This window comes from Mustela putorius, unplaced genomic scaffold (assembly GCF_011764305.1).
Source record: "Mustela putorius furo isolate JIRA1106 unplaced genomic scaffold, ASM1176430v1.1 tig00000129_pilon_pilon_pilon, whole genome shotgun sequence".
NCBI classification, from domain to species: Eukaryota; Metazoa; Chordata; class Mammalia; order Carnivora; family Mustelidae; genus Mustela; species Mustela putorius.
Window position 1 is genome coordinate 42,777,213 of NW_025421290.1, and position 24,613 is coordinate 42,801,825.

Below are 24,613 nucleotides of genomic sequence, written 5' to 3' on the forward strand. Positions count from 1 at the left end.
TCTGCTTGACTTCTTTTATTCAGCATAATGTTTTTGAGGTTAATTCATGTTGTATATATTAATATTTTGCTCCTTTTTATTGCTCTGTAGTATTCCATGATATGCATATAGTATTTGGTTGTTTTCAGGTTTTGGCCATTACAAATAATGTTGCTAATAGTACTTGCATACTTATTTTCATGGGGGCATTTTTTAAAAAATTTCTCTAGAGTGAATATGTAGGAGTAGAAATGCTTGACAGTATGGTAAATGAATATTTAATGTAAGATATTGCCATATTGTTTTTCAAAATGGCTGTAATATTTTGCATTCCCACCAGTAATGTAGGAAGGAGTTCCTTTTGTCCCACATCCTCATCAACATTTGGTATTGCTTTGGTATTAACTTGAATTTTTTCAGTGGGTGTTTGTAGTGTAGTGGTACCTCACTGGGGTCTCCATTAGCATTTATCTGAGGACTAGTGATGTTGAACAGCTCTTATGGGGCTTTTGACCATTTGTATATCTTCTTATGGGACATGTCTCTTTCAATCTTTTGTCACTTTTTATTAGATTTTTGGTCTTTTTATTGAGTTATAGGAGTTGTTTATATATTCTTTGTACAAGCTCTTTGTCTTGAAATATTTTGCTTCCAGTTTGTGCCTTACCTTTGTGTGTTCTTAATTGTGACTTTTGAGAAGTAAAACTTTCAGATCATGAAGAGCATTTAATCAGTTTCTTTCTTTTATCATTTGTGCTTTTGGTATCCTGTTTAAGAAATGTTGGCCTCCCTGAATGACCCAAAGGGTTTCTCCTAGAAATATAATAGTTTAATTTCCAGCATTTAGGTCTGTGAACATTTTGAGTCAATCCTTAGCAAGAGGTAAGGTATGAGGTTCATTATTTCCATATACAATATCCAATTCTTCTAGCACCATTTGTTGTAGAAATCATCTTGTTTCCATTGAATTATGTTGGTACTTTTGTTGAAAATCAACTGGTCCTATGTGATTGGGTCTGTTCTAGAGTTTATTCTGTTTATTCACTTATATGTCTATCCTTATGCCGGTGACATACTCTGTTACTGTAAATTTATAGCAAGGCTTGAAGTCAAGTAGTATAAGTCTTCCAACTTTATTCATATTCTTACAAAGTATTTTAGTTATTTTAGGCCCTTTTCTTTCTATGTAAATTTAAAAACCAACATGTCATTTTTTTCAAAAGAAACTTATTTGAATTTTAGCTCAGCTTGAGGGGGATTACTATTCTTGGAACACTGGATTTTCTGATCATATGTATGGAATCATGTATGTGCACTTCTTTAGGCCTTGTTTAATTTCCCTTTGTAATGTTTTGGTGATAGTCACATTCATTAAATTTATTCCTCAGTATTTTTGTGGAGTTGTTTTATTTTCTGATTATCTGGTGGTTAGTGTAGAGAAACACAGTTACTTTTTCTATGTTTATCTTATATTCTACACTGCTGCAATGCTCATTAGTTATTAGTCTGGTAACTTTTTTGAGAGGGTTACTTAAGGTTTTCAACACACACCATTATGCTTTTTATTTCTTATTGTCTTATTGCACTGGCTAGGACATCCAGAACAATGTAAATGAAAACTATGTGAGTAGACATCTTTGCTTTGTTATTGGTCTTAAGTAGAAAACTTTGAACCTTTCACTACACACACACACACACACACACACACACACGCACATATATATTTTAGATTTTATTTATTTATTTGACAGAGAGATAGCACAAATAGGCAGAGTGGCAGACAGAGGGCGGGGGAAAAGCAGACTCTCTGCTGAGAAGGGAGCCCATCATGGGTTTCCATCCCATGACCCTGGGATCATGACCTGAGCTGAAGGCAGCCACTTAACTGACAGAGCCACCCAGTTGCCCCTAGCCTTTTACAACATTAAACCAACCTTGCATTCCTGAAATAAATCAATTCTGGTCATTATGTATATCTTTAAAAAATGTTGTACTCCATTTGCTAGTATTTTGTTAAGGGTTTTTCTCTCTATGTTCATGATGGATGTTGGTCTATAGTTTTCTTACAGTATTTGTTTGGTTTTGGAATCAGTAAAATTGTCCTCATAAAATGAACTGGGAAGTGTTCTCCTTTTCCATATTTTTGGAAAGAGTTTGTATAGAATTGATACTCATTTTTCCTTAAATTTTTGATAAAATCCACAACTGAAGTCACTGGGCCTGAAAGATGTTTATCTTTTCTCTTTTTGTGGGAAAGTTTCAAATTTTAAATGCACTTTAATTGATTTGAAGGTGTTTAAGTTTTTTATAATTGTTGTTCTTTTTTACAGTTTTGTTCTTTGTGTCTCTCAAGGAATCTGTTTTGTCCATTTGTCAAATTTGTTAGTAGTCCATTTATTGGCATGAAGTTATTTTAGCAGTCCCTTTTATCCCTTTATCCTTTTTTATATCTGTCTTACATTTCTGATATTGGCAATTTATATCTCTATTGTTTTTCTTGACTTGTGTGGTTAGAGGTTTATCAATTTTATTGATCTTTTCAAAGAACCGACATTTGGCTTTATTTTCTCTAATGTTTTTCTATTTTCTATTTTATTGATTTCTGCACTTAATCTATATGGTTTCCTTCCTTTTATTTGCTTTGGATTTAATTTGCTGTTCTTTTTCTAGTTTCTTAGAGTGAGAGCTTGTATTTATTGATTTGAGACCTTTCTGCTGTTCTAACATAGGCACGTAAAGCCACAGATTTCCTTGTATACTTTGCTTCAGCTGTACTCCACAAATTATGATAGGTTATATTTTCATAATTGTTCAGTTCAAAATATTCTCTAACTTATATTGTAATTTTTCTTTGAACTCAAGTTTCTTTAGTATTGTGTTAATTTCCAAATATTTGGGATTATTGCTGGTTTTCTTATTTATTGTTTTTGAGTCCTAACTTAATTCTATTTTTTTTTAAAGATTTTATTTATTTATTTGAGAGAGAGACAGTGAGAGAGAGCATGAGCAAGGAGAAGGTCAGAGGGAGAAGCAGACTCCCCGTGGAGCTGGGAGCCTGATGCGGGACTCGATCCCAGGACTCCGGGATCATGACCTGAGCCGAAGGCAGTTGTCCAACCAACTGAGCCACCCAGGCGTCCCCTTAATTCAATTTTTGTCAAAGAACGTAATCTGTATAATTTCAATCTTTTGGCACTAATTAAGACTTGTTTTATGGTCCAAAATGTGGTCCATGTGTACTTGAGAAGAATGAATATTCTACAAGTTGAGTGATGTGTTCAAATCTATGCCCTCGATGTTTGTCTGTTTTGTATCAGTTGCTGATAAAAGCATATTGCAGTTTTTAATTATGATTATGAAATTGTCTATTTTCCCCTTTAAATCAGTCAGTTTTTGCTTCATGTATTTTGAAGCTCTATTATTGGGTTCGTACTTATTTATGATTATGTTTTCTTATTGAATGTATTTTATCATTATAAAGTATCTTCTTTATTTTTATTAATATATTTTGTTTTGAAATCTATTTATCTGATATTAATAATGCTACTCCAGCCTACTTCTATTTACTGTTTGTGTGGCATATATATCCCATTCTTTTCCTTACAGTCTTTTAAAATTTCCCTTTAGCTTCTTAAGTATTGTCTTTCACATTTTTAAGTAAAGTTTGCCCTAGTGATTAGAATGTACAGGGTCCCTGGATGGCTCAGTGGGTGGAGTGTATGACTCTTGATCTCCAGGTTTTAAGTTTAAGTCTCATGTTGGGTGTAAAGATGACTTAAAAATAAAATCTTAAAAAAAAGTTTAGAATGTACATCCTTAATTTTTCACAGTTAACATATAGTTATGTACAACATTAGTTAATATATAGAAATCTTGCAACCTTAGAAGCTTATATCATTCTTTATTTTATGGTTATTATAGGTAATACATCTACATTTGTTATATACCCCATAAGGCAATGTTATGATTTTACTTTTAAAGTTCTTCAGTTAATAAAGAAATTAGAAAGAAAAAGAGAATGCACTCTTTTGCATTTACCGAGTTTTGCTATGTCCAGTGCTTTTTACTATTTTCTGAAGAGTCAGGTTTCTATTTGGTATCATTTATCGTCAGTCCCAAAGCTTCCTTTAGCTCTTTTTGTACTGCAAGTTTGCTTGTGACAAAATTTCTTAGATTTCTTTTGTCTGAAAATGCCTTTATTTTGTCTTCATTCTTGAATAATATTTTTATTGAATATAAACTTCTGATCTGACAGGTTTGTTTGTTTTTTTCCTTTCAGTACTTTAAGGATAATATTTCATCTGGCCTTCATGTTTCAGAGGGGGATTTAGCCATCAATCCCAACAGGTCTATATTATTATGTACGTAATATATTTTTTTTCTCTTCCTGCTTTCAAGATACATTGTTTATCTTTGGCTTTCAACAGTTTGAATATCATACAGGTTCCTACTGCCGTAGGAAATCTTTGGCTGTTATTTCTTCATATATTTTTATGCCCCATTCTTTCTGTCCTCTCCTTCCAATTACACATTCATAATTATACGGTGTAATATTATCTAATAGGTCTCTGAGGCTCTGTTCATTTTCTTCCCCCAGTCTTATTTTTCTTTATTTTCTCCGTTCTTCAAACTTGCCCTGTTGATCTATTTCCAAGTTCACGCACTCCCCTTTGTCATGTCCATTTGGCTGTGAAGTCTATGCAGTGAATTGTTTTATTTCAGAAATTCTATTGTTCAGTTCTAGGATTTCCATCTTGGTTTTTTTTTTTTTAATTGTTTTTATTTTCCTGCTGGGACTTCTTATTTCTCTGATGAGAGTTTCACGCATTGAAAGCATGTTTTGTTTTACTTCATCGAGGATAGTTATAAAACAGTCGCATATACCTTGCCTGTTAGTTCCAACATCTGTTTCATTTCATGATAGAACTAGACTGATTTTCTTTTCTTCTCAGACCGTGTTTCATTTTCTTGGTTCTTCGTACTAGGATTATTTTGGATTGTATCCTGGACATTATAAATGTTCAGTTGTGGGTACTTTGGATTTTGTCATTTCCCACTGATGAATAGTGTTTTTGTTGTTGTTGTTGTTGTTGTTTGTTTGTTTTAATTTTAGTGGGTCCTTTTCTTGGCTGGACTTGGACTGCAGACTGTGTCGCTTATGCAGTTCTTATTCTGTTCAGGTCTTTTGCCTCTGAGTATGCTGCTTTGAGTCTGCTTTGTATCTGTGGTTCAGGTGTTAATCAGGGAGGTGAATATTTGGAGTTTGCAGGTCCCCTGTCCAGCTCTTTCTCTGGTGGAGCTTTCCTTCTTGCTTCCCACAATTCACGGTTTGCCAGTATTTCTTTTCTTCTCTGGTTCCCCAGGCAAGAAAGATTGTGGGTTTTCTGTGTCTCCCTTCACCACTGTGCAAGCTACATGGACTACACTGAGCCCCAGGCTAAAAGCCAAGATGATGGGAACTTACTGGTTTAGCTGCCTGTCTTCTCTTCTTGGCAACTGGTAATCTCTAGCAGACTGTGTCCAAGTGTGTCCCTTCTCCTGTAACTTCAGGCAAGTTTTTTTCCCCCATTATGTCTAAGCTTTGTAGTTGTTTTCTGTGAGAGGAAGAGGAATTGCTGGAGAGGTTTATTTGATCACAACCTAAAGCCACTTCTTTTTAATTTTTAAGAATCTCTCCTTTCCATGTTTTATTTTTTATGCATTATCCACTGTGTGTGTTTATTTCTGTGTTTCTACTGGTTTAGTCTTCATTTTTAAAATGTCTTTTCTTTTGGGTGCCTGAGTGGCTCAGTGGGTTAAGCATCTCCAACTCTTGATTTCGGCTCAGGTCATGATCTTAGGGTCTTGAGACTGAGCCCATTGTGGGGCTCTGCGCTCAGTGGGGAATCTGCTTCTCTCTCTCTCTTTCCTCTGCCCCTAACCCAGATTGTGCACACATGCTATCTCTCTAAAATAAATAATTAAATCTTAAAAAAATACAGGTACAAAAATATTTTATTTCTAATTCTCTCCAGAGTTCCTTCACCATTTTCAAAATCTCTCTTTTTTTCTGATCACCTAATTTCATTGTGTTCAATAACACAGCTCAATTTCCTTTAGCTTATTTTGAAATTTTGGGTTACAGTTTTCATCTCTTTAGTGCATATGTTTCTGGTCCTTCTTCCCTTTTCCTATGATAAATTCATATGGAATTTTCTGTTGTTCATTTTTCAAGCAAATTATTAATATAATTTCAGGAGGGAGAGGAGGGGTCAGGATAACTTTAGGGGTCTTGTTTTTGTTTTGTGTTGTTTTGCTTTTACAAAGTGATACAAAATATCCCCATGTACTTTCTGAGAACTTCTTTGCTTGGTTCCCATCCCCACTTTTATTTGGACTTTCTTTCTCTTTTGTTTTGCATCTCTGCATCTTACAGCTTTGCAGTGTTCAGTTGGAATTCTATTTCCAGCAGTTTCTCCTGAGCACAGAGCTTTATCTTGAAGGTAGCCTTGGTTTGTTAGTGTTTAGAACTGCAACTCTGTCCCATCATCACTGTCAGATCTTATCACCTGAAGACCAAACACCCTTCTTGCTTTGACTTCAGTTTTCAGATTGAGCCATCACATTTTCTAGTGAGTATCTGTGGACATTTTGGGAGTTCTCTTGTCTAGAGGACTTTCAGACGTTTCTTTTGGGTCCTGCAGTATGGATGCCAATACCATATGGGCATGTAGCTGTCTGACTTGCTTCATGGGGCCACTTTGCCACCCAGTTTTGTTGTAGATATTGTCAGCCAGTCTGTGGGTTTGTCATCCTCATTGATCTGCCTGCTTTTAGTGAGAGACTTGGGTTGATTCAACAACTTGTGTTGTTATTGCATTCTTCCCAGAATCTTCCTCTTTTGACATCCTTAACCTGATTTTTAAAAAAGATTTTATTTATTTATTTTGAGAGAGCGCATGCACACAGGTAGGGGGAGGGGCAGGGGCAGCGGGAAAGAGAGAATCTCAAGCAGGCAACACACTCAGCACAGAGTCTGATGTGGGGCTTGATCCCACAACTGTGAGACATGAAATCTGTGAAGCTGATGAGCTTCAGTGAAAACTGTGAGCTGAAATCAAGAATTGGACGCTTAATTGACTCAGCCACCCAGGCGCCCCACCTGACTTTTTTTTTTTTTTAAACCCTGTTTTCTGGTATTAAAATCCATTCCTTGAAAAAAATGACTGTTACTTTTAGAACCAGGCTGTGACTTTTCATCCACTTTCTATGCCTGTGTCAAAATGAAGTTTCAAGAACCTGTTTACTCTTTCTTTATCCTTGTTGCCATTAAGAGAGGACCAAAACCAGTAAATATGGGAATGTCCACATCAATGGCAGTATTGTGCTTTCCTTTTACTAGTGGGTTTGTGTTTGCTTTTCAATTTTTTGAAATAAAATAATACAGTGTTTATATACACTATATACATATTCAGGGGATAAAATTATAACCAAAGCCAAGAGACTATCTAACAGAAGTGTTGGAAAAGTATTGACCTCTGTGATAAGTGAGGGGGATGAAATTAGAGCTGGATACAGGAAAGTACAAGGAATGGACTGCCTTTTAAATGTGGTTGGTACATGAGTATATATTATTCATTTGAAATCGTATGCGGAATTCTGCGCCGTCTCTCCTATCACGAAGATAAACCAAACAGAGTGTCTGGGACACAGTGTGATTTCGGTATCCTTGAGAGGCCCTTCTGGGGACATCACTGAGCAAGGTCAGGAGAGAGCTTGTCCAAGGAAAGCAGGGTTTACCATTGTTGGAAATTTGGGTGGACATGGCAGTGTGTGCCAAGTACTAGACTTTTGGCAAAAATGTGATGAGGGAGTGGGTTACTCTGTATTTTTTACTTAAGATCAATATGTCTCTCGCTAGTTCTCAGAAGTAGGTCGAGGAAGAACACTTCTTTGGGAATAAAATGAGTGTCCTTAGCTGTTTCAGGAGACTGTGGAAGAGTATAGGAACTTCACTGACTCAAGAACAAAGAGAATCTGGGCTATAGTCCCTCAGGCATTCTGCTTTGGGTCAAAAATCCAGTATATGGGCTGTGGGGCTCTTGGTGATGACATCTTTGAACAGTCTGTCTCTTGAACAACATATAGTGTTTTCATACTGACTGATGGCCCTTTGTGCTCATGCACAACCAGGTCTTTCCCAGGAGAAAAGATGTATGGGAAATACATTTTTTGAAACCACGAATGTCTAAACATGCTTAATTGTTGATTTATAGTTTGTTCTACTTTGCAAGTATTTTTTTTTCAGAGTTTTAAAGGCTTTGCTTCATTATTTGTCTTGCTTCCAGTATTGCTTTTGAGAAATCCAAAGCTCTTCTGATTTGATATGAATTTAAAAAAAATCTTTAAAAGTCTGTAGGATATTTCTCCTGTCACCAGTTTCTGACATTTCACTATTATATGCCTTGTAATGTGCCTATTTTTATTTATTGTCATGGGTCTTTTTAATCTGTCATTTTCTAAAATTTTCTTAACCAATATTGTTGATGATTTTAAACCCATCCGATTTTGCTATTGCCTTTTCCTGGATTTCCTTTATTCTGATGTTGGACCTCCTGGATTAATCATTTTTCTCTTATTTTGTCTCTTTCTGCTATACTTTGGAAAAATTTTCTCAACTCTATCTTCTAGCCCTTCTGTTAATAATGATTTATTTCCTAGATTGTGTTTTTTAATTTATAAGAACTCTCTTTTGTTCTGTTCTGTGTATTTTTTTTTATAGCACCTCAGCATTCATTCATGGGTAGAGCCTCTAATCTTTCTGATAATAATAAGTTTTTTTTTTCCACAGTTTTTCTTCTTTGGGCCATTTGGTGGTTCAGTGGGTTAAGTGTCTGCTTTTGGCTCAGGTCATGAATTCAGGGTCATGGGATCGAGCCCCGCATCCACCTCCATACTCAGCATGGAGTCTGCTTCCCACTCTCCCTCTCTTCCCCCCAACCCTTGCTCATGCTCTCTCTCTCAAATAAATAAATAATAAATAATTCTTTAAAAATAAAAAGTCTTAAAGCTTTTCTTCTTCTACATAGTTTCTCTTTCTCCAAGTTGGTTTTTTATTCTTTCTGGTATGTCTTCCATATTAGATGGTTGGCCATTCTTTGCTATCTACTCATGGTTAAGAGCTGGGACTACAAAGCTAACCTGTACATATTGGTGAGCTATTTATTGGGGGAGCCCCTCATATCACAGTCTATCTTCAGATCTTTCCTCTTTGATTGGTCAGATTCACAGAAGGAAGGAGGAAAAAGAAGAGGTTTTGCATTCCTCCAGCCTGAAAAGTGAGGGTCTGACTGCTAGGTGTTGGGGAGTAGGGGTTGGTTTGGTTTTGTGTTCTGTATTCACATTTCATATAGCCACCACATTTCCTAGGGATAGGTCTGTTGCTCTGGTCTTCAACTGGGTTTGGTTTCTTCCATTCCAGAGACCCTCTGGTGTATATTCTCTTTGGGTAATATACTTCAGATCTACTGAGTTAGGGAGAGGTACTCTCCGGGATGAAGTAGGGGAGAAAATGTAAGGACCCAGGTGCTTCTTAAATAGCCTTCAGCCACTCCCTCTTGTTTTAGCTCCTATTCCTGCCCCACGCCTCCAGGGCCTGAGCCATCTGGTACTGCCAATTCCAGCCTTTTGAGAATTCTGAGATGCACATCACTGGACCTCAGCTTCCCTTGCTGCTGGCCTGGAATTCTGCCAAGTCAATTGTTACCTGTCTACTGGCTTTCAAGCTTCCAGAATTACATTTTTGAGTGTCTTGTTGTGTATTGTCCCTTTCTTCTTGTCTTTAAAAAATCCTTTTAGGGGCACTTGAGCAGTGCAGTTGGCTAAGGGTCTGACTGTTGGTTTCAGCTGAGGTCATGGATGATCTCAGGGTGGTAGATTGAGCCCCGTGTCAGGCTCTGTGCCCAGTGCTGAGTTTGCCTCAGGATTCTCTCTCTCTCCTCCTCTGCCTCTCCCCACTGCTTGCTCTCTTTATGTCTCTTTCTTAAATAAATAAATCTTTAAAAAATCCTTTTACTGTAGTTTGGTGCATTCCAGGTATTATGATTTGGATGGTTGCGTTCACTTTGTGGTCTGAACCCAGAAACTTCCATTTTTTCATGTCCAGCATCTTGTCATTCTTTTTTTTTTTTTTTTTAAAGATTTTATTTATTTATTTGACAGAGAGAAATCACAAGTAGATGGAGAGGCAGGCAGAGAGAGAGAGAGAGGGAAGCAGGCTCCCTGCTGAGCAGAGAGCCCGATGCGGGACTCGATCCCAGGACCCCGAGATCATGACCTGAGCCGAAGGCAGTGTCTTAACCCACTGAGCCACCCAGGCGCCCACATCTTGTCATTCTTATATCTTAACTTACATATAATCTTTTCAGAGGGGACTCCCAAACCACCCTACGTAAGGAAAGCATTCCTGTCGCCGCCTTTGTTCTCTGTTGTAGCTCCTTGTATGTTTTTTTTCCGTTGAGTGTTTCTTTTGTGTGTGTGTGTGTGTGTGTGTGTGTTTCTTTATAGATGTGTGGAACAATTTTTTGCCCTCCTGATTTATCTTTCACACTTTACTATAAGCATCATGAGCTCAGAGTAGCTGTTTCATGTACTATTAGATCCCCAGGATTTGGCACATCATTGACCCCCAAGGAATATTTACTGAATGAGTAAAGGAACAAATAATGTATAGATGGCATGATTTAAAAGAATTGATGGTAAATTCTTTTTTTTCATACTTAGAAAAAAGAAGGGCAGGGTGAATAAATTAGCACGTATCTTATCGGCTTGTTGTGAGGTTTACAGAAGTTAAAAGGCTAAGATGCTTAGAATGGTGCCTGTCACGTTGTGAAAGAGTCTCTAAAGAGTTACGATTTTATATTTAATTGTTCAGTTTTGGTCAAGTTAGAGCAAATATTGCATGGTGGACTGAATTATTCTTGAGTATTATATCATATATTCTGAGTCATAGCATGTCTGAATTTGAACTCCTGATCGGTCGTGAATCTCAGCTTGGACTTAGAGCTGTCACGGAAGACAATGTACTTTAACAGGAAAGCAGGATCCCAGGTATTTCCAAGTTTGTCCCACATAACCAGATATTTGCATTTCAAGACAGTGCTGTCTATAATTCATCATCTTATTTAGGCAATTCTGAGATAGCTGTATCTTCTCAGGCAGTATCATTTATTTTTGGTGCAATCATTTTGCTTTGAAATGGAGCCACATTGATTGGATAGATGGTTGACAATTCAGATGTGTCTTAGTATTGCACTTAGATGTAGAAACTTAAAGTATGATTCATAGTCATCAGCCTCTGTTTATATCTCTGAAATTATTTAATTTCTACTGAATAGCTCCTCAGTTCCTGAAAAATCTATGATTATAGAGAGCTCAGTGCAGTTTAGCAGTGAGAGATTAAAACATTCTCTAGTTTTCATCTGCTAAATCTGTGTTTGGATTTATACTTCCTTGAACAAATCAGTAATACTCCTGTTTCTACCCACCCCCAACCTTGCAGTTTCAAGTACAGTCTTTGGATGTCTTGTCACACCAGAAGGAAGGTGTAAGTTTGTGAGTCACTCTTTGGATCGGGTAGGAAGTCCTTAAAATTTGACCTCTTTGGTTCTTCAGTTTTGAAATCTTGATCTGAGGAGGTTACCCTAGAAACTTTAAAGAACAAACTTCTGTAACCTAACTTGATTGCATTAAAATAAAATAGAGCTCCATATTCCATGTCAAACCATTGCTAATACCACGAAACACTCAGTGTGAAGCACTGTCTTTATCATTTTCCCCAGCACATCATGAAATTGGACTTTCATGGTTCCTAGAACAAGCTCTCCTGACCAGTAGTGCAATAGACACTAGAACAGTAGTGTTCTCTTTCGACTCAAATCGTTTTCCCCTTTTTCTTCACTCTAATTGTCCCATTTCTGGAAAATGAAGTATTTCCATGTTAGACTTTATCCAGGTGGGAAAAAAAAAGACTTTCCAGTTGGCAAGTGGATAGGTCTCACTAACTTGTGCATAAAAGCATGATTTTATGTATTTATGTGTTGTTTTTTTAAAATGTGCTAAAAGATATATGGTGGGCCACAACTAGTTCAGTTGTTTCTCTTTATAGGTGACATGTCAGAAGGTGGTTTTGTCATTTATCTCCTATGTGATCTTAGGCAAGTTACTTAACCTCTCCAAAGCTTTGCTTTTCTCATCAGTAATATGGGGATAATAATAATTAAAAAATAATAACATAACTATTATTTTTGTCTTTATGTCACAAAGCAAATGCTTAGGATTTGGAATTATTATTGGGATTATTGTGACCAGTGGAATGAGGATTATGACTTTTATGTTGTTGATTTATCCTGCCTGGCACATTGTGAGTGTTCAGTCAGTATCTGATAAACAAACAAGTGAGAGTACTGATACCTTTTCCTTCCCTTTTGCTGCTTGACTTTTACTTGATGTCTAAAATTCTCTATAGCACCTGATATATTGTTTCTCACAAGTTAGTTGCTCAAAAATGTAACTGAATAATGCCTATGGAAATGCTTTGAAAAATGTAAATGGCTATGCTAAAGGTAATTGTTGATGATAATGTGATGGTCTACAATGTAATGATGTTGATGGCGTTGGCATCACTTGCCAAAGAACGTGTTCGTCACTGATCTCCCCTATCTGCTGAAAGGTCCAGGTAAAGTTTGTCACCTGGAACCAAAACCAACTGAAGTCCATATATGTAAGTATATGAATGCTTGGACAAATTGACAATGAAATTTGTGACATCTGACATCTTTTTTGCTTTTGAGGGGAGATTTGGCTCTTTTAGCTCTCTAAATAGGTATATCCTTTTCCCCACCCTTCATTTGTATCTTTTATGACATTTTGCTTTCAGTTGAAGAGGATGACCTTCCTTTCCCCAAAGAAGAAGGATCATTCTTTGATCAAGGATTTGTGAAGAACCCTGATTTCTCGCTAGACCTCCCAAACAATTGTTCTCCCCACATCTCCATTTTGGAATGTCTTTATTATTAGCTAGATTTATTTTTTATCTTTTAAAAAAGATAAGTCTCTGGATATAAAGCTGGATTTCAGTGCCAAATGCAGTAATAGGTTGTGTGTGTGTGTGTGTGTAGGAGGTTATATTTGATTTTTGTTGATAAAAGATGACTGCTTTGTATTTGTCTTCCTTATTCCACAGGTTTTTCCATTTTTAAAGTTCAGGGTATTGGTTGGACTGGGAAAGGGAAAGGAGAAGGATCACACATGTAACTGCTAATACAGTAGCGATTTATTGTCTGCTATGCCAGTCATTGTGTTGAATAGTTTATTTATGTAATATTTAAAGATCCTTTAGCAATCCTGAGTGATAGATATCATTATCCCCATTTTATAGGTTAGGAAATCGAGGTTCAGAGAAGTTCATTACTTTACCCGAGTTTTTCATAGCTAGAAGTAGAAGAGCCCAAATTAAAATGACGGCTGGGTTTTAGTTTTAGTTGACCCTAATTTTCTATATGTTTTAAACTCTTTTTTTTTTAAAAAGATTTTATTTATTTATTTGACAGAGAGAGATCACAAGTAGACAGAGAGGCAGGCAGAGAGAGAGAGAGGGAAGCAGGCTCCCTGCTGAGCAGAGAGCCCGATGCGGCACTCGATCCCAGGACCCTGAGATCATGACCTGAGCTGAAGGCAGCGGCTTAACCCACTGAGCCACCCAGGCGCCCCATATGTTTTAAACTCTTGTTTCCTCCATCTTTCTGTCTGTGAAATAGAACTTTTTTTTTCTGTGTGAAAAACTCTAGTTATTGGGAGTGAGGTGAGGAAGAGGGTTGAGCTGACTCTTGTAGTAGCTGCAGAAAATTATGTATGTATAGTGAAATAATGAGAGACTTGGAGGAGCTGGGATGTGGGGCAGAAACGGAATAAAGAGACCACACACCCATACTCTCTGTGTTCTCAAGCCTTCCTTAGGAGCTGGTGAGTGCACTTTGCAGTTGTGATACCGGAAGGGAATGAGGAAGGGGTGCAGATGCAATTTGTGAAATGTCCTTTGTAAATCTTGTTTGGCTTCTGATATTAAGGGATTTATTTATTAATTTTATTAGATGTGATAGTAGTATTGTGATTGTAAGCCTCTTTTAGTTGGGGATTATACTTATGTGTGTTTTTTTTTAATTTCTTAAAGACTTTATTTATTTATTTGATAGAGATCACAAGCAGACAGAGGCAGCAGAGAGAGAGAGAGGGAAGCAGGCTCCCTGCTGAGCAGAGAGCCCGATGTGGGGCTTGATCCCAAGACCCGGGGATCATGACCTGAGCTGAATGCAGAGGCTTTAACCCACTGAGCCACCCAGGCAATCCTACTTATGTGTTTATAAGTGAAATGATCTGATGAAAAACCAAATGCGATAGTGAGGTTTAGTGATACATGGCTTCATTTTATTTTTCTCTCTACTTCTATGTGTTTTAAAATTCTGCTAGTAAAAAGTAAACAAATAAAAAGGCCAAAACCAAACCATACCCTCCAACAGCTCCATGTAAAAATAAAGGATAGACAGAAGTTAGATACTAATGAGGACTTTTAAATGTGACTGGGCTAAATTTATGCTCAATGGACAGTAGACAAGACTCCAAATTCTGATATGTTGACATAACCTTATCTTCCAACCAAAGTTCTGTCAGACTGAATTCTTTACCAGTATCAGAGGTTCAAATTGTGTCTTCACATGGGGTAGCCTGGGTACCTCTGCCCTCGGGAGTTCTCTGTGGTCCTTATGCAGCAGAGAAAGGGAGTCTAACTCATCTGAATAGAATGGGTCCAATTTTAGCTCTGCCAGGCCCTGTATATTTTCCACTTCTCCTCCTAAAGTTATTTTCCCCAATTATTTTTCATAAGGGTATGCTTGTGTGAAGGGTGTTTTATTTTCCTGCACCCAGAGGTGCATAGTTCTAATCTTCAGTTGAAACTGACTCAGAGGATGAGGACCATTTATATTCCTCAGCCCCGAGTCTGTGTCCTGAGCTGGTCAGGTGGGAGTAGGGCACACATTGTTCTATGACTGTAAGGTCATACCCGGTTTCTCATGCAGTTAATTCTTTAGAGTGGGGCTTTCTGTCTGCCCTTCTCACTCTTTTACCCTCTCTCCGTCTTTATAGACACAAGCCCATCCTCAGTCCTTCAGTCAGCTTTCAACCAGACCCCTAGATGGCTAGTGGTGAAATTGGGGACTTTGGGAGAAAGTGATATAGTAGGTCTTGTGATACAAATTGTCCTTCTTACAAGAAATTGGAAGGAAAGGAGGAGGGAATTAGTGTCATACCCAAGATCCAAAACCAGTCAATGAAAGGAATATAAATTCTAAACAGCTTTGCTGGACCAAGAATCCTGTGATATGTGAATTCATTCATTCATTCTCTTTCACCAGACACTCATTTAGAACCAGACACTTAACTAAATTCTGGGTATGCAAAAACAAGAGTTGGTTTCTGATCTCCAGGACCTGACAGCCTAGTGGAAGAGACACTGTGATAATGACTACAGTGTATAGTGGTGAGTGCTATGATAGAGGGAAGCCCTGTGTGTTAGGAAAGCACCAAGGAGATGCATCTTGTGGTAGGGTAAGTTACTTATCTACAGTGGAAATGGTTACAGTTAAACTTTGAAGAATTATAAAGAGTTGGCCAAGCAGTTAAGTATGGATTGCATTCCTGTAGAGAGAATAGTGGGCAAAAACCACGGAAAGGTAAGAGCATTATGAATTGGGGTTTTTGCAAGTCGTTTATGGCTGATCCGTGATACATATGGAAAAGACAGATGAAGCTTGACAGATGAGCAGGGATTTGTTCATGTTAGGCTCTTCTAGCTAATTGTTTGGATTTCAACCAGCAGGAAATGGGGAAGATTTGCATTTTCGAAAGATGACTCTGGAAGATCATGTGAAAAGGGACCATAAGGGTTTCAGTCTGGATGTCAGAGCAATAATCTAGGAAAGAGATTTTGCAGGCTTAAATTAAGGTGATGTCAGTGTGGTTGGAGAAGAGAGTAGATTTTATTTAGAGATGACTTACAGATAGAGCCATATGCACCAACAAGTAGAATCTTCTGGACCTGGAAGACACAAAAATGGTGAATTAAGATATGCAAGATGATTAAGAAGGATGTCTGATTCCTTTCTGATTCTCTAATCAAGAGAAGACATGAAAAAGGCACAAGCATAATTTTTTATTTTAACCATCATGGTAAATATTTACAGTATTCCAAATTCGTGAAGTATGTACAGACCTCTTTATTTATGTCTGTCATTTCTCAGTGAAAGCTTAGCCGAAAAGAAGATGAATCATTTAAAAGGGAGCAATGACAGCAAATCCATAAAGTCTTTCACTTTATGTAGTGGAAGAAGAAAACAATAAAAAATAAGATGGAAGTAGGGGGTATGCTTTCAAATCTAGAATATTAATCACTAGCTTTTGTAAAGAATGTAGAGGAAGTATTGTTTTAATTTCTCATTTGGTGAAACCAGAGGAGAACAAATCAAAGCAAACAAATAAGAACCCCTGAGGCTCAGAGATATTAAATGGTTTGCCTGAGGTCACACATAGCTGCAGATGGGGACTGACACTGCATTCCAGATCTCTCTGCAGGACCCCGTGATGGCTCCATGACAGGTACCCACAATGTTTAGGTTCCAAGTCATGAAAAGAAAAAATTTTTGAAGAAAAAAAATGAATAAGTTCTGCAAATGATAATGAAGAACCTTTAAAAATTTTTGGAGTAGATCAAGGGAAATGATTATTTGGAGTTGTACTGAATGAGAGATGGGAGAAAAAATCATGAAAAAATTTCTGCATTATTTGACACAAACACATTTTACTTAGCAATTACTTATTTGTATACATGACATTAAAATTTTAATGAATTTAGAGAGCATTAATAGGGTATAACAGAGTTGACATTAAAGCTTTTAATCCACTTTAACCACTGCACTGTTAAGGTTCATTGTCTTTGGTGCACCTAGCATTGTGACAAATTCTGAGGAAATTCGAAATGATGTTTAGCACAATTGTATCTTCAAAGCTTTGTTTTAGTTTTTTGCTTTTTGGTTTTTGTTTTTGGCATCCTCAAAGTTCTTAAGGTGTTGTTAGAATTACTAAGTTTGCAAACATGAAACTAATTTAGAACCATCTGGAACAGTTTATCATTAGTGACACATTTATATAATGAAGTGACAAAATTTTGGAGGCAGATACGGAGTGCTCTGAGCAGTCAGAAAAGGGAGTGGTGATCATGGCTATAGTCAAGAAGAAGAAGAAGCCTTCTTATTCTTGAAGAAGGCTTCATGGATGGTGTGACTCTGAAGGATTAAAGGGATTTGATTTTTCAAGGAGAAAACTGTGGGACCAATGAAGTAAACAAGTTCTGTGTGTGTGTGTGTGTTTTAAATATTTTATTTATTTTTTTGACAGACAGAGATCACAAGCAGGCAGAAAGGCAGGCAGAGAGAGAGGAGGAAGCAGGCCTCCTGCTGAGCAGAGAGCCTGATGTGGGGCTTGATCCCAGGACCCTGGGATCATGACTGGAGCTGAAGGCAGAAGCTTTAACCCACTGAGCCACCCAGGTGCCCCTGTGTGTGTTTTTTAAAAAACACATTTAGGTTAATATTTCATCTGTTCACTGCAGTATTCCTTACAGAAGTAGTAGTCATCAAATAACCAGTCATCAAAAAGTAGAAAAAAAAAAAGTGAAATAGGGACAGGATTAATATTTCATGCTATATCATACAATTAAATATTATTAAGCTAGTAAAAGTAATTAAAGAGCAGCAGGGCCCGGTGGAAATACCTGGCTTAAAGCCAGGGAAACTATCTGGTCTACTACTTACTAGCTTTTTGCCTTTGGTTAAGTCAATTACTCTTGAGTTTGGTTTATTCAACTGTAAATGGCAATGATAAAACCTACTCCAAAGGTTATTGTGAAGATTAAAAATAATGTGTATGGAACATCTGATGAATAGCAGACATTCAGTAAACACTGTTCATTATTATTCATATGTATGTGACTGGTATACAAAGAGAAAGAGTCTTTCTGAAGGAAAGTATCTCTGTTCCTATCAACAGCTTTTTAAATTATTTATTTATTTTAAAAAAGATTTTATTTACTTATTTGAGAGAGAGTGAAAGTAAGAGAGATCACAGAGGGAGAGGGAAAAGCAGACTCACCTCTGAGGGGAGAGCCTGATGTGGGGTTTAATCCCAGGACCCCGGGATCATGACCTGAGCCGAAGGCAGACACTCTGAACCAACTGAGCCACCCACGTAAGCTCCCCTTAACAGCCTTTTCTTTCTTTCTTTTTTTTTTTTTTTTAATTTATTTGAGAGAGAGAGTGTGATCAGGAGGGACAGAGGGAGAGAGAATCTCAAGCAGACTGTGCCGCTGATCATGAAGACTGACACAGGGCTCCATCTTACCACCCTGAGATCAGGAGTTGAAACCTGAGTTGAAACCAAAAGTTGGGTGCTTAACTGAATGTGCCACCCAGGCAGCCCCTATCAGATGCTTAGAACTGAGTATTTCTTGTTTGACTCAGCAACTCTGTGTCTGAAAATGTATTCTGAGGAAATAGCTAAAGATGTGTGCTCATGTTTGAAAGGATATTCTGTGCAACATTGACTAGAAGATTGAAAAATAACCCCAAATCTCAGATGATTGGTGAAAAAATTTACAATTTACTTACATAGATAAAATGTATATCCATTAAAATGAAGATGCAGAAATGTATTCTGATATGGGAAGCAAGGAAAGCAGATTCTAGAACTATATGCAGTCTAATCCCAATTTTGTAAATGTATATTTTTGCAGAGAAAATTTTGTAGAAGGATAAAACACAAAAATGTAACTATAGTTCTGAGTAGTGGGTCTTTAGATAATTTTTATTTTTTTTCATTGGACTTACCTAAAGTTTTTGCCTTTATATGATAATAAGCAAAGACTGATAGAAATTTAAAAATAGGAATGGATTGTTATTTAAAAATAGTGACATAGGAAAATGCTTGAGATTTAAAGAAAAAATGATTTAAAACTAATATATGATCCCAGTTTTGTTAAGTAAAACATTATCCAAATGGCTATTAAGAATTGTGCTAACTACTGTGGAAGAAAAAAGAATAGGGTGTTATGATAAAGCAAAATGAAGGTGGAGGAAAGAGAATCTGTTTAGACAGGGAAGGCAGCAAAGACATCCATAAGGAAGTGATATTTTAAGTCAGCCTTGGAGTAACAGTAGGAGTTAGCCTGTTAAACGTGGAAGGAAAAACATTCTAGGAAGAGTGATAAGCATTATAGAGGTTTTTAGGCCAAAAAGTGGCTTTGACCAGTTCAGAAAACTGAAGCAAGAACCAATGTATCTGGCTCTAAAAGTATGACATGAAGTTGGAAAGGAGGCAGGGACCTTGTATAATATGGTAGGGATTTGGGATTTTGTTCTGATGGTTATGGGCAGCCACTGAAGGATTTGCATGAAATGGTTTGTATTTTGAAAAGATCTCTTGGACTGCTCTGAGGAGGAAGAACTGGAAAGAGGCAAGAGAGAACCAGGGAGATGAGTAAGTAGACTTTTACAATTGATTGGGAGATGATGGTGCCCAGTTACGATAGTGAAGATAAAGAACAGAAGAGCGATTGGAGGTATATTCTGGTGATAGCATTGACAGGACTTAGTGACAGGTTGGATTGAGGGTGTAAGGGAGAGGGAACAGGAGCTGATAGGGATGATTTTTAGAATACCTTGTTGGGGTGACTTGGTATATTGCATAGATGGTGGAGTAGGTTTTTTTGAGGGGTAAGGGATGAGAAAAATGTTCAGCATGGAGCACGTTTACCTTGCAATATCTGTGACTGCTAAGGAGAGATGTTGAATAGATGAGGTCTGTTACCCAGAAGAGCTACAGGTCTGGGACAGAGATACGCATTTAAGAGTTGTTGGCACAGATCATGCTGTAGGCACTATGGATGGATGGGATTGGCTGTGGAGAGAATCTGGAGTGAGTGGAACAAAGAGTCTAGGGCTGAGCCCTGAGGAAATCTGATATGAAACATCAAGCAATGGGGAAAGGCTAGGAGAATGTGGGGTCGCTGCAAAGCCAGTGGGAGTGAGTGTCAAGGAGGAAGGGCTTGGCTGTATGGAATGTGTTGAAAGGTCTGCTAAAATGATGACTAGAAAGTGTCCATTGGATCTGGCAATGTGGAGGCTCCGTGTGATGGTGGGAGAAGGAGAGACAGTGCAGGGGTACAGGTGCATGACTGACTGGAGTGAATAGAAGAATTGGAAGTGATGGAGAGATGAGAGATTGTACACAACTTATAATCTTGGCTCTCAAGAAAGAGGCCAGTGCTGGATGGGAATGTCAAGTCAGGGAGAGGTTTTTGGTTTCCTTTTAACAAGGGACATTCTAGAGTTTATTTGAATGCTAATGGAAATGACTTAGTGGGAGGGGAACACTAGTGGTCCTATTGATGATGTTTGATTGGAAGAGGAAAGAAGGAGATGTGGGTAGGCTTTGCTGTCTGCTCTGTGTTGAGTAGGTACTAGGTACTATGCAAAGTGGTTGGCACGGGGACTTAAAATTCACAGTAGCTCCATGAGGTTGGTATGATTATCCCTATTTTACAGATGAGGAAATGGGGGATGAATAGAGGTAGAGCCAAAGTCTTGATCCAGAACTGTTTGATTTCAGAGCTTGGACTCTTAGCTCTGACTTACACTCTTGGAGAATTTCCTCTGTGGTGGTGTATTAGTTTGCTAGGCTGCCATCACAAACTAGGTGGCATAAACAACAGGAATTAATTTTCTCGCTGTCCTGGATGCCAGAAGTCCAAGATCAAGGTGTCAGCAGCTTTAGTTTCTCCTGAGGCCTGTCTCCTTGGGCTGCAGATGGCCGCCTTCCTCCTGTCCTCACATGGCCTTTTCTCTGTGCACATGTATCCCTGGTGTCTGTCTTATATCCTAATGTCCTCTTCTTAGAAGGGCACCAGGCAGACTGGATTAGAGCCTACTCTAAGGGTCTTAATTTTGACTTAATCACCACTTTAAGGCCTTATCTCCAAATACAGTTACATTTTGACATTAAGCCTTCAATATATGATTTTGGGGGTGGAGGGTAACATGCAGTCCCTAACAGATGGCGTCTGCTTTCTTAAAAGTATAAGGAAAAGAGTGGGTGTGGGGGAGTTTTGGAAAACACGGAGAGAGATGAAGCAGTGATTGAAGAAGGTAGTAGAAGGAGCTTATTGGAGAAATGTAGTCTGAGGGTCAGTCGAGTTTGGAGGTCATTTCTGTATATCTCAACTATCTGACTTTCTGCAGCAATATTCATGCAGCAATACATGGTTGAGTAAAGAGTAAGACCTCTGTGCTGCAGTGAGGCTGCTGGTGGCTCACATGGGCTTAGCAACCAGCCAAACCACCTTTTTTTTGGGTGCACAAAGTTGAAAGGTTGATGTGTTCTAGTCACCTCCCCAGCACAATTACAAATCACTGTATGTCAGGGGCCTTCCTGGATGTTCTCCAATAGTCGAAAACATGAAAGTTATTTAAAAATAAGTCTACCACCACTAAGATTTTGTTGCATTCACCAATGTAAAAATTAGTGTGACCATTTTTCCAACCAGTTCTAGAAGTTGTCCTTCATGATTACTCACCACTATCTTTGTTCTTCTTTCTCTCCCCTTCATTCTTTCTGCCCCGTTTCCATCTTTACTCATCGGTTATTTTTTTGGCCACCTCCTAGACGTCTGGCATTAGGAATAAAAAGAGGCAGCAATCTAGTGTGGGAGACAGACATGTATATATTACAGAACCAACACCTGCAAATGATAGGGGATATCATCAAAGTGATAATTCATTTGTTCATTTATCCTGCAAATGTATCAACTGCTTACCAAGTGGCAGGCAATGTGTTAGGCTTGGGATAGAGACAGGAGTCAGACACAGTTTCTACCTTCAAGAAACTTACAACCTGGCATAGAAAACAAACAGGTAAGTAAATAAAGACAATGCAATGTGACATTTGTAAAATATTAAGAGGTCTCCAAGTAGGGAAGGATTCTTTTCTTTGTTCTCCCTTGCATGTTTGGATACCTGTTGAAAGGAGACACGGCTGCATTTTAACAAAAGGAACTTTAAAAAGAATATTCATTCATTCCACACACAGTTTTGAATGCTTGTCTTTGTTGTGTAGTGCCAGTTTTGTAGCTCTTAAATTATGAGCAAACGCTGAGTTTGGGATCTTTGGCTTTTCTCTTCACATGAGTTTATTGTCCACAACCTGCCCCATCAACACCTTTTTTTAGGTGGTAGAATGATTAATGGTGTTCCTGAAATACTTGACCGAAACCTGCTGATTATTAAAACTGGGAGAAGTCATAGTAACAAAGCTTTACTGTGATGGTGGGTGAGCAGCAGGCACATGCTGCTGAGTATTGATCTCAGAAACTATGTATTAATGTGTGTGGGGGGTCCCTGTCACAGGATTTTAAAAAGGCGGTGAACACACTGAGATCAAAAACACCGAGAACGAAATGGGTTTTTGTAAATTATGTAGGAGCTTCAAGTATCGCTTCTTTTTACCTTATCTCAGGAAAAAAGTTATTTACAACCAAATACTTTTGGGGTTCCTTGAGACAATGGATATAAACTTGTTGCTTTCTTCAGAGGTGATGTCTATACAAAGTCAAGGTATTATTATCTGCCATGCAGACTTATTTTTGTGGGGAAATGCTAACCATATTAGGGAAATAGTACAGGTAGTAGGAGGGAGAAAAGGCAGATTTGATCAATGGTATATGTGGGATTTAGAATCAACGATTAACCTAAAAACAGCTGGGAATTGCTTTGATATCATGCAGCGAACACCCACTATCTGCATATTGACTTCCTCTCAAGAGTCGTGTTCTAGAGTATGTCACAGCGGAAAGAGCACAGGATGGGGGCCAGGGGTATAAGATCTGATCTAGCTCTGCCACTGACAACTTAATTGCCTCATTTTCCCCATCTTTAAAATGACATGGTTTTGGGAAAAGGTCCCTAAGGTCCCTCCAGTTGTGATATATCATCATTCTGTGATTCTACGTCCCACGCCTGTCAAAAGCATTTTGACTTTTCTTAAGTTGCTTACACCAGCGTTTCAGTTAGAATGCGTCCAGGAGCTTGTATCCGTGGGCTGTTGGGAACAGCAAGACCTTGCTTCTCCAGGACTTGATATGTCTTCTGTTAACTGCTGACAGTGAGCCATACCACCTAAAAGGCTCCCTTGGTAGCCATAAAGATTGAAAGGACAAATGGACAGTGTTGAGAGCTCTGTGGAAGAGGAGACCTGAGAGACGGTGATCATCATGGCCCCTTGGGATTTGCAAAGAGGAATGACTAGAACTGGGCCATTCACTGCAGCCAGGTCAAAGGTCAGGTCAGGAATGTGGACAATGCTGGTGACTCCAGGTAGGTGTAGGAGGGTAAACAAGCCCATTTAGTCCCTCCTGAATCTTGAAGATGTGAGCAGCCGTGCTCAGAAAAGCTATTAGGAAGTCTCCTAATTTATGAAAGTCCTTGGAAGAAAAATGTGACATTCATTTTTTATATTTTTATTACCACCCAGTTATTATATTCTTACTTAATACTCACCAAGTTACTCTCCTCATAACATATTCTTGCTGTTCAGACATTCACTAAATACGTCACATGTCTTAATGATCATGGATTGAATTAAAAATCTGGTTTTGACTGATGCCATTGTGCAAGAGACTCCCTATATTTTAGGATTTTTGAAGTGTTGTTGAAAGACCTTTGAGCTTTCTCCTTCAGTTTTAGTTCAGCAATCTTAAATATAATTCTCTAGTGGCAGAGATTATATCTATTATTATTTTGCTAATAATAAGCTAACTAGGGGGTGGTTATAAAATGATTTGGAATACTGCTTTTCTTAGTGATAAAAAAAAAACAGATAATTTATGAATAGGATATTAAGCCAGATAAGTAAAAAAAAAATTTGTGTGCTGAATATAATGATAAAAAATTAAAGGTCTTTTAAGTGGTTTCTAACATGGAATTCTAGTAAAAATTTAACATATTTTCCTTAAAATATTTATTAAATTCTGTACCTAATCATTAAAAAGAAAAACCCCAACTATGTACCTAATACATATTACAAGATGATTTTTCTTTCTTTTTTTTTTTTTCTTTTGTTTTGCTTTTATCTAGTTGCTTCCAAGATTCGGTACTTACAAGAATATCATAACCGGGTTCTTCACAACATTTATCCTGTACCTTCAGGGACAGATATTGCAAACACCCTGAAATACTTTTCTCAGACCTTGTTAAGGTAAGCTTTAAAATATCCTCTACTTTGAAAGAATTATTAGGTAGTACTGCTGAATTGATTGGGGCCTAAGCTTTTATTGAACTGAAAGTTTTGAAGGGCCTTCTGTTTTCTTGTGCCCTGCCAGAAGAGTCTGGACTCAGGTTCTCTGGGGGTATGTAGCAGATCAGATCACAGACCTAAGTGGAAAAAAACAAATGGGTTGCATGGCTACAGCCTGCTTTCCCTCATTTTACATCTTCTC

General features: G+C 37.8%; 1 protein-coding gene across 7 annotated transcripts in view; it reads left to right on the plus strand.

The window, feature by feature from the left end:
- Window positions 1–24,613, plus strand: part of UNC79 (unc-79 homolog, NALCN channel complex subunit) — a 237,087-nt gene that overhangs the window by 12,414 nt on the left and 200,060 nt on the right. For all 7 annotated transcript variants that reach the window (XM_045073073.1, XM_045073079.1, XM_045073063.1 and 4 more), the window contains exon 2: window positions 24,252–24,372. In XM_045073073.1, coding sequence (XP_044929008.1) covers window positions 24,252–24,372 — 121 coding nt within the window. The remainder of the gene's footprint in view (window positions 1–24,251; window positions 24,373–24,613) is intronic.